This window comes from Haliaeetus leucocephalus, unplaced genomic scaffold, assembly GCF_000737465.1.
Source record: "Haliaeetus leucocephalus isolate CR32 unplaced genomic scaffold, Haliaeetus_leucocephalus-4.0 Scaffold83, whole genome shotgun sequence".
Lineage (NCBI taxonomy): Eukaryota > Metazoa > Chordata > Aves > Accipitriformes > Accipitridae > Haliaeetus > Haliaeetus leucocephalus.
The window spans coordinates 2,739,405-2,756,496 of record NW_010972519.1 but is presented as its reverse complement, the minus strand read 5'-3'; the positions used below and the strand labels follow the sequence as shown (position 1 = coordinate 2,756,496).

The 17,092-nt window shown below is 41.5% G+C and overlaps 1 protein-coding gene across 4 annotated transcripts in view; it reads right to left on the bottom strand.

Moving 5' to 3' along the window:
• Nucleotides 1–8,130: 8,130 nt before the first annotated feature.
• HERPUD2 (HERPUD family member 2) overlaps nt 8,131–17,092 on the bottom strand; it is a 22,473-nt gene continuing 13,511 nt past the window's right edge. For all 4 annotated transcript variants that reach the window (XM_010582691.1, XM_010582705.1, XM_010582713.1 and 1 more), the window contains 4 exons: nt 11,519–11,641; nt 10,861–11,184; nt 9,491–9,605; nt 8,131–9,150 (listed from right to left, as the gene is read on the bottom strand). In XM_010582691.1, the coding sequence (XP_010580993.1) occupies nt 8,989–9,150; nt 9,491–9,605; nt 10,861–11,184; nt 11,519–11,641 (724 nt within the window). In that variant the 3' untranslated portion in view covers nt 8,131–8,988. The remainder of the gene's footprint in view (nt 9,151–9,490; nt 9,606–10,860; nt 11,185–11,518; nt 11,642–17,092) is intronic.

Sequence of the window (17,092 nt, the reverse complement as noted above, 5' to 3'; positions counted from 1 at the left end):
CCCAGGTTTTGAGCTGACGTGGAACTGCCAGGAGAGTAGAGAAGGGCAGAGGGAGAAGCAAAGATTTTTCCAAGTGATCATTCTGTGCTTTCATACATCACAAAAGCCAACTACCAAACAGAGCTTTTCAGCAGCAGCTCTGAATCCACAAAAGAGGCCAGGATCTTTGTCCACATTCACAGACAGGCTCCAAAAGCAGTATCAAGCACTACACTCACCAAAGAGACATCACCCTGGGTATGAACAATGGAATGGAAATGAAAGATAGCCATTGATTATTTCTTATTTGAAAAAAAAACCCAAAACCCTATTGTATAATAACCTGCAATTTCTGGCATAAGTTCTTCAACTTGGTTGACAAAAGAGTCTGCTATTATTTCCCTTCAATAAATACTGAAATTCTACCTGCTTCTTTAACAGATATGTCAAAATGTTGACAAACACACAGCAAAGAGGAAAAGACCTTCCCAACAAACAGTTTCTCCTCACAACATATTCCCTGAGCTTCACCATCTGTTTTTCACCACTTCCCATCTTCATGCTTTGCCAATCTCACAGAAACAAAGCAATGCCAGAACAAGACACACTAACTGCAGTACAGTATAGTATATAGTAATTAGCATATAGTATAGTTATCAGTATAATTTATGCCTCACATTTTATACACGGAAGGTCCTTAAATTGCAGTCAGAAAAAGGGGAACGAAGCCAGTATGGAGAAAAATGGAAAGAAATTGGGATCTATTTTCCATCAGAAGTCTCTCAAGTGTTTACAGTCACCTGTAAGAGGACAGAAAAAAGACCTACTCTAGACACACAAATAATCCAAGGTAGAGAGTAACTGAAGGATATACAATATTATGTATTTCACATACATGCAATACATATTGCATGTAAAATTATGTATGTCTGTAATACTCAGATAACCTTGGGGCCATATCTTTGTATAGTGTAAGAAGGCCCAAATCCACCCAGCTTATTAACTGGCTTCATATGATGCACATACACCAGATGTAGACGAGGGCCAACAGTTTTAGGGTTTTGCCTACGTTTTGCTCATATGCATTTCCCTTGAAATTCAAACCCAAGATGCTGTCCAGACCAGTTCAGTGCATTAAAAATGTGCATTCCTGGTTCCTGAATGGGACTTTGGAACAATAGCTATGGTCTCATGAGACAGTCTTTGACAGCAACATCCTCTGAAGATATTGTTGCTGCTGTGGTGCTCCCATGCCACACCATGCTGTCCCCCTGCATTGCACCAGATGACCAGCTCCTGTGTCCATGCTGGGAATCAGACCAGAGAACTGATTCAGCCTTTGCAAACCCCATAAAAATTACAGCCTCTACATGATTCAGCCCGTGCCTGGTGCCATGCTGTAACACTGGCTAATGTCACCAGTATTACATATTACAGTACTGGATCTCTGCAGGTACTGTCACCTCACTTTGTAAAGGACCTCAAAAGCCCTCTATTAGAGGCCACAGGAATTCCAGCCCTCACCAGAGAAAGGCAATTGGCAGTTGTCCCCTACCAGCAGCAGCTGGGAACACTTATTCAGATGACTTAAGACAAATGTTTGCTTCAGCACTTGGAAAAAATACTTGCTCTGAAGAATCATACATCATAGCTATTTGCTAGGAAGACCCATGCTGTCTTTTGCATTATAATTAATAGGTAGGAAGATTACTTTAAAATGTATCAAGACCAAGCCAGGCATAATCATCTTAATTAATGATGTTCGTGCTGTAACTTACATGTTACACCCTACTCTTGTGGCCACAGGGGCGGGGGGGGATCTTAAAAAGTCAACAGCGTATAACTCAATAAACTGATGATTCCACATTTCCCAGAGCCAGCTCTGTGTCACATAATCCAAAGGCTGGGTTTTTTCAGCCAGATGAAGACAGCAGGGTACCTAACTTGTTACAGCAGCCCTTCACCAAGCAGCAGTGTTACCACATGTATCTGAATGCGAGAATGGAACTGCTGGGGAATGGGCAAGCTCCAGGCAGGACTGTTCAGAGACAGCCTTCAATATGAAGCCCTCGAGCCAGGAAAGAGATACAACAATGGGAGCAATTTCACAGCTCCCTCGCAATACTTCATCCACTTATCTCAAGCAGGACTCGCATCTTTTAGGGGTGGAGAAGCGGTCAGCCTTCACGCCGGTTGCAGTAACTCACTTCTGCTGAGGGTACCGCAGAAGGGTTCGTGTTAGCAATGCTTTTTGGTTTTTTTAGGGAAAGCTCTCTGGCCTTCCCTGAAAGCACCGGCTAGCTCCTTGAAGGTGAACGCCACGCCTGCTGCTAGCAAAGATACTTGGTAAAAGCGAAAAGAAACATCTTTTTCGACGCGTAACGTCCACTGGGTACATTTGCTAACTAACTTCAGCGACCCGCCGCCGCAGGACGACAAGCGCACAACAGGCTTTCCCTACACAAGAACCGAAGCCGGGACTACCGTCCCCTCCCGCCGCCGCCAGCAGCGGCTGCGGCGCGGTGGCACCGCGGCTTACAGGCCCGCGGCCCTCGGGTCGCCCCCACGCCCGCAGACCGGGCAGGCGCCGCTGCGGCGGCGGGGCTGGGTGACGGCGCCATCTCGCGGAGCGATGGAGCAGCCCAGCGGGAGGCGGGGACACACACACAAACACCCCCCCCCGGCTCCTCCCGAATTACCCCGTCACACGCGACGCGTTTTCTTACTCTATTACTCATTTCCTTGCTTATGTCTTCATCGAGTGCTCACCGGCTAGGCAAACTGCTCGTTTATTTTTACAGCAGCGTGTTTTCACATCGCTGCGGTTATTTCCTTACCACAGTTCAACCTTCCGCCAGGTTACTAACCAAAACGCTTCAAGCAAGGCACCCAAACGTGCTGTAACTTTAGCACAAAGAGCAGGTTTTAGCTTTCCGGTCCAACCAGAAGTTAAGGTCACCGCAGTCTTTCTAAAGGGGTAAAGAAAACACCTGCACACACAAAAAGATTTTGAAAATGAACATACCCACAACTCAACTTACTTCTGTCCCATCGACTCCTCACACCTAGATTCTCCCTCCCAGGATTTCTGCAAAGCTAGGAAAAACCAGCATCAACGGTCTTTCTGTACATTTTGTCCTACTTATATACACACTCCGTGAGATTTAAACTGCAGTTGCGGCTGCCCTGGTATAAAAGCTCCCTACTCCAAAAATGACCAGTAATTCTACAGTTTATTCCTAAAACAGCTAAAACTATGCAAGGATAAGGAAAACCAGTTAACATCACCTGGTGTTTCATGAGTAGCCTGAATGAAATTCTAGGAATATAATCTTTCTTTCCCTTCTATTCCTTCCAGAGCCTGGAAAAATTTTAGGACCAGCTTTATTACAAAAGTGGCACATAACTGTGCTAAGGCCCACAGAGCAAAGCGTTAAATGCAAGTTTAAAAAAAAAAGACATCAACAGAATAACTGCACGTCTTCAGCTTCACCATTCCAGGCCCCGACAACAAACCAAGCAGTGGAATCACATCAGTATCACTGATACACATTAAGAAAAAAAAAAAAATGTTATACAGCAACATTTCCTCATGTTGTTTAAACAAAGTATAGAGCTCTAAAACAAGTACAAATTAATGTCTTGGTAAAGAAGTGGAAGTACTGTTTATGTAGCTTGGGCATTCTCCCACTGGACACTGTGCTTGCCTCTCTAAATTCTAAGAGAAGAAAGTAAGTTGGCCAGCCCTGGCCTTTTTATGGATAGTTCTTCCAGGTCCGGTATGTGCTTCCCTCCTCCCCAACCAGTGCTACGGGGTAGACTGTCTTGCAAATAAGCCTAAACTGCTAAGCATTCACAGTAGTCACCCCAGCTTCTTTCAAAAGCAAGACCTTACAGAGGCAGCTGCAAGTCAATAAATCCAGCTGAGAGAAAGAAGCTGAACAGGTACTCTAGACCTAGCACTCCGGTAGAGTCACTTCCACGCAAGAACAGCTGAACCCCCTTTTTTGGCACGAGAATCATGATGAAACATTTATTACCTTGTATTATCTTGTTACTCAGAACAAGGGCTGTGAGTGATGAAGTAACTCATTCCCAGTTTGCATCATCCTGCCTATACTAACACCGTAATATGGAAGAAGAGCACATCACCCACACGCAAAGCCACACTGGCACTGACATAGTTAACTTGAACACCGGTAGCATCAAAGCTTTCCCAGCACAAGTAACACATCATCACCCTGGATACTTTGGCAGCTCCCTTGCACCAGAGTAAATGCAGGCCGGCAACCCCATTAACAAGGGTGCACCCAGCTGGGCTGCAGTTCTATCTCCGATTCCGCACCTACACCTACCCAGAAAAAATAGGTCAGAGTTCACAATCACTATGCTGGGGTAAATTCCAAACTGCTTCCTTGCAACAGCAAAGGCTGCTGAAAAAAGGCTTACGCCAGAAAACACTGAGGTGGTACAGGAAACAAGCAGCAGAAACATTATTCATGCCCTGTGATGGATGTTCAGCGATTTTGTATCACCTGTTTTCATTACAAACCTCATACACAATGGTATTTTCTCCCTTTCCTGCAGCAGTAGTGAGAAGGTAGCAGAGTATGTCTGAGACAGAAGCAGCCTTTTCCTGAAGCACCGTGTGATAATTTCTCTGCAAGTTACTTGAAGGGCAACAGGGAGAAACTGAAAAGCCAATACTGCCTGTCAAGGCCTCCAAACCAAACAGCACCATGAGGAAGAGCTTGCAAGCTCACAAGTTATCAGGAGAAAAAGGATCCCTTTGACCACTATTTTGCACCCAGGAATTCTCCAGTTTGAGTTTAAGTTACACTTGTCTGTTAAACCAACAGTGGCACTGCTAAACACAATGTAAATTGTGGTCAAGAAGTCAATGCAGATATATGTATGGATATACATCAGTTGCAAAGTATTTTTCAGGGTAAGCACAATACCAAGAAATCATGCAAAAGAGTAGCTGTGTGTTGCTGTTTTCATACACCTGCTCCATCAGCACTGCTGATCTCATCTGACTCTTCACAGCAAGAAGTATTATGGATGGAATATGCTTCAATCCTGGTGTGACTGTCTCTGCCTTAACACACTGTGAAGCTGCTGCACATGCTGGCATAGACTTGCTATTAGATATACAGACTTCCTCTAAATGTAAGGTATCTGTCATTTCATGACTTCCTGTAAGGTAAAGAATGAATTTCAATCACTTTTTCTGTATTCAAAGTTGTAAAAGTGGGTGATGTACAAGTATGTTACCAAACCATTAATACTGGGGCACATTCTACGCAGCCTTAATCCTCATGCCTTTTGTTCCATCTCATGCTACAGATTTGCTACAGTTCAGCATATAGCTTTGCCTACAGCCATGTACTACATAATTGTATTTTGGTTTATGCTATAGAACAGTTCCTACAACAAGGATTCACTAAGAAAAAGCAACTGTTTTCCTAGGGTTTTCATTTCTCTTCCATCATCACCTGTCACATATTTCATGCTGTTCAATTCTATACCTGAATTGCTCAGAAACCCATAAAACAAAGACCTGATCTAATTTTCATTAAGCTCATTCCTTCTCCGAAAAAAAAAAAATGCACTCCTTTTACCTCAATCTGTTCTTCAATGCTTGCTTCATATTTATTCATGACCATACCTTCTCTTATCTTTGCTCCTCCCATTGGTTTTCCTCTGCCTCCAAATCTTTCACTACTTTTTGGCAATGCTTCATATTTCATTCTCATTTCTCACTCATTTTCCTCAGTAACCATCTTTTTGCTTTTCCTTGCTCAGATCTCAGTAAGGTTCTGGAAGCTGGGAGGTTCCATGACCTTAAAATGTTCTCGTGGAAGTCTTGCCTCTTCAACTCATTGCTCCAGCTCTATGATTTGGTCATGTCATGGTTTCAGCCCAGCCGGTAACAAAGCACCATGAAGCTGCTCACTCACTCACTCCCCCGGCCACGGTGGGATGAGGAGAAAATATAAAGAAATGCTCGTGGGTCGAGACAAGGACTGGGAGGGATCACTCACCACTTATGGTCATGGGCAAAAGACAGGCTCAACTTGGTAAAGAAAACAAAATCAGTTTAATTTACTACATGCCAAAACAAAACAAGGATATTAGGAAGTAAACCCCAACCTTAGAACACCTTCCCCCCAGCCCTCCCTCAACCCCACTCCCGGTTCTCTCCACCTCCTCCCCGCAGCGGCGCAGGGGAACAGGGGACGGGGGTTGGGGTCAGCTCGACACACCTTGTCTCTGCCGCTCCTTCCTCCTCGGGGGAGGACTCCTCACCCGTCCCCTGCTCCACCATGGGGTCCCTCCCGCGGGAGACAGTCCTCCACGAACATCTCCAACGTGAGTCCTTTCTGCGGGCCGACCTTCAGTCACAGACTGCTCCAGTGCGGCCTTTCCTACGGTGTCCCGGCCATCTTGGGGGGCATCCCCCTGCTCCGGCGTGGGCTCCTCCCTGGGCTGCAGGTGGGCTTCTGCTCCCCCGCTCCCCTCCATGGAGTGCAGGGGGACAGCCTGCTGTCTCACCACGGGCTGCAGGGGCATCAACCTACTCCGTCCTCCCTCTCCTTCTTCACTGACCTCGGTATCTGCATCGGTGTCCCTCTCACATTCCAGTCCCACCACTCATTGCCAGTTCCCCTTCTTAAATCTGTTCTCCCAGAGGCACTACCACCGTCCCTGATGGGCTCGGCCTGGGCCAGAGGCGGGGCCGACTTGGAGCCGTGGAAGCTTCTAGCAGCTTCTCACAGGAGCCACCCCTGTGGCCCCCTCCCCTGCTACCAAAAAAACCACACCACACAAACCCATAACAGGTTAAAACTCTGAGAACATGACACTCAATAGCTAACCAACTGCCAGGATCTCCCATTTCACTCTTTCAACCTTTTGTAACCGATGAACAAACTTCTCCATGTCTGAATAGAAACAAGCAGTGACAATTCTACTTACACTTTTTAAACCAAATCAGGGCTAACAGCGCAAGAGCAACTTTCTTAATCTGGTCTGCTAACAGCAGAGAGCTACCACCAATTGCTTCCTATAGCATGGAAAACAAACAGAAACCTAAACAAATGACAAATGACAGCAAGAAGCAACTAATAGCAGTTAGCAGCTGGATACCAGAAGGTTGTAACTGCACAGGTTACAGACATGCTAACCCCAGGACAAAAAGAAAAGTGCACTTTTGGGAGAAGTGGGAGGGAGAACATATAGGTCAAATAGATGAAACCTCTTCAATGCATTCCAGAAATAAGTCTTATGACATCCAAGACTGCCACTCTGTGCCATTCCTTTAAAAATGTAGGGTTTTTTAATAGTTCTTAAAAGTTAGATCCATCCACCAAATTAAAAGGGTAAAATTTCACGGACAAGGTCTATGCATTTTATGTTTATGTACTAAAGAACCTAAATTGAGAGCAGCTCTCCATAGTAACATGGAGTAAAACATCATTAAACATGATTTATTCATCACTGCTGCTTATACAGCAAATAAAATAATAGATGCTTGTAAGACTTACATTTATATTTTTCCTCTTCTGACAGATTTGTAAATGAGAATTATTTTGGAAGTCAAAAACCATTCTATTTAAGCTGTTTAAATTAAAAGCACTGTTCAAATTTATTTTTTCCAACAGAGAGTGAAACTTTCAATAAGGCCTAGAAATCCCAACAGATGTTTCAGAGTATAAACCCAAAGAAAATTTAAGTTTTAAAACCTCACTGCATAGCTTCAGCAGTCTGACATGAGCAAGCAAAAATTAAACCTCTACTTCTCACTTGTTCAGACCTATTTAAGAGCTTTGCCCTGTACTTGGAAATCAGAAAGTTGGATAGGCTTTCTGTTGGTTGTAGTATTACAATCTTTGTAGCCATTTTTTAGTTAGATAGCACATGATAACTTCAGAATTAGGAACAAAACCAAACATAAGTTCTTGACTACGATTAAAATCTAAAGAAAGCAACCAAAAACTTGACAGTAGCACTGTGCTATTATCTCACATACAATTTTCCTCTTCTCAGTTTTCACTAGGTTAATTAAGAATACAGATATCCTGCTATTGATATCATACCCTTAACTGTTTATGTGCTGCTACAAATGTACCACTTCAGTCAGTATTGGTAATGCCACCACGGTAACTTTATTCCACTCTCAAATCAATCACATCCTCATCCTTCATGATGCACTATTTAGTTGTTTGCATTCAAATATGCATACAAACATTCAAAAGAGTTACCATAACAGTTTTTATTAAAAAAACCCTAATGTACATCTTTTTCCCCAGTACAGCTATATTTTTCTTAAAAAGTACTGTATGTATCAAACATTTCAGGTTTATCCCATGACTGTCCATTGTCTTTGAAGAGCTGTTAAACATCTCCAACTTTAATGAACTTCAGTACAGCCTCAAGAAAAAGCTTTTAGCTTTCTAAATGTATGAGAAGAGGCTTAGTATTTTGTGGCATGAAGACAACGTGCCATTAACAAGTAATCCTTGTGTTTACAGCTTTCTTTCAGGAATGACAAACTCCAAATCCCAAGTGATAATTCATACCCTGCATAAAAGTAACACAAGATACATTATTCAGATGAATAGAGAACATTTGCAAAGGTCTTTCAACATTCATATTTTTAACAGCTCTTTAAAGAGGTAATGGTGCAGATTAAGTACAAGCTTTTTGCCTCAGTATAATACACATCCAAAATTAAAATAAAACATGGAAGACCAATATCTTTACATTTTATTCTTCAGAAAAAGAAGAATCTTAAAGAAAGCATTTAGTAGTCCACTTGTGCTTAAAATACTCAATGCATGAGAAAGCCAAAAGAAAAAAACCATACACATTTTTGTACACCATGATCAAAAAGAGAACATTATAAATTTTCCAGAATTTGCATTGTACTTAAAACACTCTCTAGAATCCGCTCCACTTCTACGTATGGCTACTGAGGCTGCCCGACACAGTTCCTTTTCCACTTTAATTGCCAACCTGTGGAGGCCCTTCAGGGATAAGTGATGTGAAGAAGGTTGTGATAAAGGACCAAGCAGAAGCCATGAATCCAGGCTGCTGCTCTGTATTGGCATCTTCACCTGCATCTTCTCCACTGTCTTCATCAATCCCATCATCCATAAGTCGTTCCTTTAAAAACAGAAATTGAAGCAATTCAACTGTTTCTTTTCAGAGCTCTGACACAAGGTAACCAGCAGTATCTTCCTACATTAAGTAACTTCTCTCAGAACCATCTCCTGAAAAGTAGCTAACATGAAGAAAATCTGTGATTGAAGTAGAGACAATCAGTAATTGTCAGACTGGAAAAATCAGATAATTTAAGCAGCAAGCACAATACTGAGGACAATGCTGAAAGCTTTCTGGTTAAATGGACTACGTTTCATAAAAGTTGACTTTCTGTCCAGGCATTACAGCATACTTTACAACATAATACCTAGGTGTCTCAAAAGACATGTCTGCTCTTACTCACCATCTCTTCAAGATCAGGATTATTTGCATGTTGCCCATCACGGTTCACTTCCACATTATTGGCTGCCTGTTGTTGGCCTCCCTCTTGCCTAAAGGGAAACCATCCAGCTTGGTGCCTACATAAGAAAATGGAACAATTGAAAAACCTCTCTTTTTTAAAAGAAACGAAAATATTTTTCTGCTACAGAGCATTAATGTACTGCAGTAAATTCTTCAAGTGCTTTCAAATGCATATTTCAAAAGCTACATGTATTTTTCTGCAGGTCTTGCTTCCAGATCAAAATGGCTATTCTTTGATGTCTGGGTTAAGAAGGGTCTTGCTAAGAGCTGCTCTTTAAGTTTTACAAGTGCTGTTCACAGCCCTCTGTTCCAGAAAAATAATTTACCATGATTAGGTGATTAAATATGTAGAATACTTTTTGGGGGTCTCCTCCCCATTTTTTAAGTTATTTAACTTTCAAAGGCAGCAATTTTCATAGTTTATAGTTGATTTTCTGTGCAAAAAACAATTTAAACTTCAGCTAAGGCTTGAACCACATTACCACTGTAAATTAAATAAGCCTCTCCTATGTTTTCAAGTGTCTATATTCTGATTTCAACTGTCATATCTGCACGAGAAACAGAACAGTCCTTGTGAGGACTGAGGCTACAATGTAAGGAAACTCTCAATGAATGACATCAGTCCAAAATATCAAGCATTACTGCTGTTTTCCAGTTCTATTGACATCACTAAGGTATTTTCATATATAAAGGGAAGTGATGACAACAGTACTGATGTTTCTTAATAAAATAGAGAGAAAGGTTAGGTCTTTATGATGCATTGTAAAAAAAATTTAAGTCCCTGCAATTCTACCAGATCTAGTACCCACCATTACAGTAGCACTACTTTAACTCTGCCTAACACAATTTACTGCACAAATCCCATGTTATTTTTGAAATGCAAATGAGCTTAGCTGTGCAATTTTCTTCTCATATCCAAGCAATAAGTGTTTTAAGTTTATGCAAGCATATGCTCCACCTATATGAACTTCCCTCCCCTCACCCCCATTTTCTAAATTTGCCTCCCAAAATTCTACATTTCTACAACACTGATCTGTTAATATCACCAACATTAAAGAGCACTGTGTTTCAGGTATAAGTGGTATACAACTTCCTGTAAAAATGTTTTGAGAATTATTTCTTCTTCTTCAATCAGTTTCCCTACTTGTTTGAATTTTTTTTTTTTTTTTTTTTTAAACACACACACACCGCACTGTAAAGGAGCAGTGCCTAAACTTTTGCATTTGGGTAATTTTTCAGTTTAAATGGATTATACATGAGCATCATACTCCACATATCAGATCTGCAGCTATACTTTACTGTTGTACTCACAAATAAACCAGCAGCATGGCTCCCATTACCATGACAAATCGACTGAAGGAAGAATAGAAGTATACAATGCTCAGAAGAATTGCTGCTCTAGAGAACGTGTACATCCAGTCCAGCCAGTCCCGGTTGAAGTCCTCCTCATTCACTACAGGGCCACCCTGTGCATTCATCTGAACATTCGGGTTTACAGGCCTGTTCTCCTGGACGGCTACATTTGGCACTGCTGCGGGCTCATTTGCAGGAGCGTGTTCTGAATTTACAGCCTGGACAACTGCAGATCTCACTGGCTCAGTGCTGGAAGTCACCTGGGCTGAAATAGCAGCTTGGCTAAAAATTTAAACATAAAACTGGTTTGTCAAAAAACACTCACCAAAATTTCTAAGCCTATTCTTGTCTTCTTTTCTACACTAATAAAAACAAAGTTTCAGATGTAATACATGTCAAATAAAGATTTAAAGGAAAATGCAGTTTTACATATTAATACATTAATTAATTCCAATCCAAAACTGGATTTCATGATTTGCTGGACAAAACTTAGTGTAAAACAGCACAGCCAGACAAAAGAAAAACAGACATTTTGTTCCTGCAAACAACATTTAAGTTTTTAATACCTTCCTTTTACTAGTGTAACTGAGTACTACTGAAGATAATGCAGACTTACTATTGCATGTAGTACTGACGTGCATACATTTGTTGCCACCAGATCATCTGTAAGGGACTGAATGCAGGATACACAGAAAATCCAGCAGGAACACCTTGGCCTGGAAATTGGTTGCCTATATTGCTAGAAAACGATTTAAAGAAAAATATTCCGTTCTAAATTGCCACATGTATAAAATGCACTAATATTAAAGAACAATTAAAGTAGCATTTTTCCTCTCATTTGTCCCCCTCTGAAATAACATGTAGTGAGATCATCCAACCCATTCCAAAAAAACACTATATTTTCATACAAGAAATTAATAAGCAATGTTATTTCTACAGAAAGAGGATTTATGTTTTTGTACTTGGAGATCTGTCACTAACTGCATCTCTGGGACAAAACAATGTTGAAAATTTTTCAGAATTGTGTATAATTGCAGAAATCCTTCCATACATTTCCTTTTACATTCAGAGGTCACTCTTAAAGGTATTGCAGGAGCTGTAAAGGGAAAACTTACTAGCTTCTGTAACTTTCTTCTAGAAGCAATACCTGAAACACCACTGTGATCAAAGACATGAAGAAATGTACACCAGCAAAGACAACAAACTTATCTTTCAGATACAGCTTCTGAAGATTGCAACTAAGAACACTGTAAATAATTTACTCCCCCCCCCCCCAATATTTTGAGCATAAGTGATTCTCCTTCCTATGGACTTTCAACTCCGGTTCACATGCAAGAGATATAAAGCTCCTATACGTAAGTTTTAGGTTTGTTTTTGTCTGCTTTTAAACTTCTTAGCCTCTCTTACCTCCTAGAGCATATAGCATGTTTTGGCAAGATATCCAACTCTTTCCCCAAAGATTTTGATGTAGTGAACTGCAGTAAACCAGGACATCTTTCAGGACAGCATGAGAGTATAAAGCATGAAGAAAAGTTTATTCAGACTGCAGGCAGCAAAAGCTGAGACTGCTGTAATTTGCACTGCAGACTACACCTGTTCCCTAAGTAAGGCACTCCCTGCAAAGATATCACCAAGAGATTTCATTAGTCTACCAGGCATTCAGATATACAAGACATGCCCAGAAAGAAAGATGGGAGGAAGACATTAAAATCTTTTTTCCATGTTACACGAGTAAATTTTTCACTGTAATTCTGGACAAGAGCCTGCCATGCAACTTCACAACCTCTGCTAAAACTGTTTGTTATGTTTGTATTTAGTCATAACCTGTTTTGACAATAGTTTGGGGTGACAAAAAAAAAAGTAAAGGCTACTTTCCTCATACCACATACAAACTGACATAATCATAGGCAATACTCTAGGTTTCTTTCAAAAATTGCAAGGGTGAACCAGCAGCCCTGCTGATGCTACTTATTTATGCATAATTAACATGTTGGAACAGCAAAGCTGTCAAGCTGCTATTGAAAAACATCAATCATGCTTTTATCTTCATGGCTGCAAGCTTTAAGAACGTGTTTTTCTATCCCCTGAACTGGCAAACACTTTGAGAACTAAGACTCTTCCAAAATTCATAAAACACTAACCCTCATAAAACATCTGACCCTCAAAATATAGATGATTCAAATATTCTACATGGATGTCATTAAGTACTACGTTGTGACAAATCACTAAGCAATGTCTCAATTTCAAGCAGGGAGATTATCACACAGGGATGCAAACAGGCAGGACCACTCACTGTTCAACCACACCTATTTCTCCAGCTCAGTCACCAATAAGCAGTGCTACCCAACTTGCCTGAGTTCTGCAGGAATTCACCAATTCTTTTTCTCATCAGCTACAGATTTTAGGGTTGTTCTTTGAAACTGCTAAGTTGAGCTAAACAAAAGTTGAGAGGCTTTAGGCTAATAGTTCTTCTTCACAGATAGGTCTTTTAGAAATACTACAGGATTTAAGCCTCTACTTCTTTCTTCCAAACTCTTTCAAAAGTTGCTTTCTTGATGTCTTAAAGCTTAATAGTAGATTAAGAAACCAGTCAACCAAGACAAACAAAAGACTTCAGTTATGCCATGTTCTTTCGTTTCCCATTCAATTTTTTTTTCTTTTTTCCCTTTTTTCCAGTGGCTTTTCTAGGAGATGTGAATTTTTGAGAAGCAAGACTTAACTTTTCAAGATCTGACTCCATTAATGAGAAAAACTAGACATCAATGTTCAAGAACCGGTTTCTGACTTAGAATGCCAACTAGCGCACCAGTATTTTGTTTTCTCATCAAAAACCAGAATGAGGCGGATGTTGTCAATTATACAGCTGTTACAGCTGCCAAGGTATTAAGCTAGCTTACGAAATTCAGAAACAACTCTAAACACAGTGTAATGTATTTCAGTGAGAAGAACCTCTCCAAAGGAAGAGACTCTTCTCAAAGCAAGCCAACTTGCTGTTATAAGAAAAAAAGGAAAGAAGCATGTGCTTTCTCCTCATCTTTTTCCAAAAGGAGGAGAAAGAGGCAGGAAGCAGAGTATTTCAAAAGAATGGCAGCAACAGCAGAAGAGCAGAGAAGCAAATTGGACAGGCACAGGCATTCCAAGATTGAAGAACAAAGCACAGTAGACAATAGAAGAACAATTAGGTAAGTCAGAAAACCAGTTTTTAAGGTTCAAATGCTGGAGGTAGCTTCAGAATATTCTGAAAAGAAAGAGACATGCTACTCTTTAAATGGCTAGAAAGCTCAGAATTACTTTTTTTGGTCAATGGAAGACACCTAAAATAAGCTAACTGGGATTTGATTCGAGGGCAAGTTCACACAAGTTAGTGTCATCATGAAGATAATGCTCACCACTAATGGAAAAATAAGACCTTTTATTCACACTTAAAAGCTCAATCTCTGTCATCTGCATGACTGTCAATAACTGCATTTGTTTAATGACCTTGACCCACAAAGACTTCTCATTTAGTTCGTCTCATATGAGTCTGGGATATCAACTTCAAGTGATATTTCAATATCCTCCACTATGTTATCTGCTACTTTAAAAAAAATAAATACAGTGAGCAAAGGCTACTGATGAAGCAAGATATTTACATGCTAGAACATGCTGCATGCTGTCAGTATGTTGCCTTCAAACATTATTATGTACACAACACAAAAACATTTCATTAGATGGGCTGCCCTCTCCTGACAAATAATCTCACTGCCTTGATGTTTCTTGTTTGTTTACTGCTTCAAAGTACTCTCCAATCTGAAATGCAAGCCATTTCAGAATTGAGCCCATCTGTTCTGTTTGTACCTGCGTAGCACAGCAGGGCCCTGATCCACAACTAAATCCACAGAAGCAGACAATGCTGTGCTTGCTCTCCACAGCAAAAGACTAACTTGGCAGATATATAAACTACTTGCCCAGTCCCACCTCAAATCTAGATTTTTAGAAAACAACATTTACAAAAGCTCAAAGGCAACAGAAAGTTTTAAATTGCTGTCTCTAATATTTTAACCATCCAAATTAGCTGTTTTCCCAAAGTGTATTTAACTCACACACTGAGGCTTTGTGCCAGGAACTGAAAAACCATCAAAACCATAATTTGATCACCTAGCATTCATGCTACTTATTTGTACAAATTACTTCACTAATGAAAGTGTTACAAAACGCTCAAGAAAACTGACCCTCACATACATTTTCAAACATCTGGAGAGTGTTCCCCAGCAGCAGAGCCTATAGTTCATCGTGCAGATAGAATAAGTGTGTTTGGTCAGGAAACAGTAAGAAAAATGCACAAGGCAACACAAATTTCAGCTACAAATCTTCACTGTTCCTAACAAGACTCAGTCTATGTCTAAATTACATTAAAGTTAGATTTCATTGCCCCAAATTATGTTTAAGAGAGCAGCTAAAAAACAGAAGGCATTTCTTATTGCTGGAATACAAGTAGCAGTGCCTTGAAGCAAAAAGATATATCCAAGAAGATTATTGAAAGCATTAAAAAAGGTTTTTCAAGACAGCAGGCACTGGCATAGACTACTTGGAATTGAGCAGAGCCAGTGCCCAGCAGCCTGCAAAGATCTACCTTAAGTTCTGATAGCGTTCCATTAAATTACTTTTACAAAAAAGGCCTAAGATTATTAAGGGTTCATTTATTTCGGCTTTTCTGTTCAGATCAGGAATGCACTTCTGAAGCAAGTCTCCAGCCACTTCCTCTTACTACAGCTTTGTTTGCACCACAGAATGCTCTTGGATCACCATCTGGATTCCTTTTGGATTACACTAAATTGAAAGATGCGATTTAGGTACACTACTAATGTACCTTAGCCACAAATAGGCACCTATTCCAGGTGTCCAAACTAGACCTAGTCCAAATAAGACAGAAAACCCCGAAATATGTGCAGTATTGATGTCAGGTTCTCAGCACTTTTAGTCTACAGATCCACTCCTCTCAATCCACATTACTTGCTAATACAGACATAGACTTGTATTTTTCTTTAAGTTACTTTTTCTTTCAAACACAGTAATGTCTTCCAAACTGATGCTTCCCACTGTACTTAATTATTTCAGCTAAGAGACCAAACAATGGTTCTGTTGCCTTTTTGAAGTCCATAGCCTATATCAGTTCATCATGCATACTGACAAAAAACTCACTCTCAGAGTATGTATATGCAAAAAGCTGATTAGAAAAGCATTAAAAATTCTTACAGATTAGTAATCTACACAACACACAATAAATTGCTTGTGGGATTAATTTATATTACACTGAACAGTAGTCTTGACAGTCAACCTAGTGTCACTGAGCTCTGTCACTGTATTGGGTTTGCGTGGCAAGGTTTTGGTAGCAGGGGGGCTACAGGTGTGGCTTCTGTGAGAAGCTGCTAGAAGCTTCCCCCATGTCCAATAGAGCCAATGTCAGTCAGCTGCAAGACAGCCCCGCCCCCAGCCAAGGCCGAGCCCATCAGTGACAGCACTAGTGCCGCTGGGATAACAGATTTAAGAAGGGGAAAAAAGTTGCTGCACAACAGAAACTGCAACCAGAGAGAGGAATGAGAACATGTGAGAGAAACAACCCTGCAGACACCCAGGTCAGTGAAGAAGGAGAGGGAGGAGGTGCTCCAGATGCCAGAGCAGAGATTCCCCTGCAGCCCGTGGTGAAGACCATGGTGAGGCAGGCTGTCCCCCTGCAGCCCATGGAGGTCCACGGTGGAGCAGATATCCACCTGCAGGCTGCTGAGGACCCCACACGGGAGCAGGGGGATGCCCAAAGGAGGCGGTGGCCCCGTGGGAAGCCTGCGCTGGAGCAGGCTCCTGGCAGGACCTGTGGACCCATGGAGAGAGAAGCCCATGCTGGAGCAGGTTTTCTGGCAGGACTTGTGACCCCATGGGGGACCCACGCCAGAGCAGTCTGTTCCTGAAGAACTGCACCCTGTGGAAGGGACCCACACTGGAGCAGTTCATGAAGAACTGCAGCCCGTGGGAGGGACCCCATGCTGGAGCAGGGGAAGAGTAGGGAGTCCTCCCTTTGAGGAGGAAGGAGGGGCAGAGACAACATGTGATGAACTGACCTCAACCCCCATTCCTTGTCCCCCTGTGCGGGGGGAGGTGGTGCTTCCCCTCCGCCCCCCCCGTGCTTCCTCCACTCACCGCCCCCCATCACCCC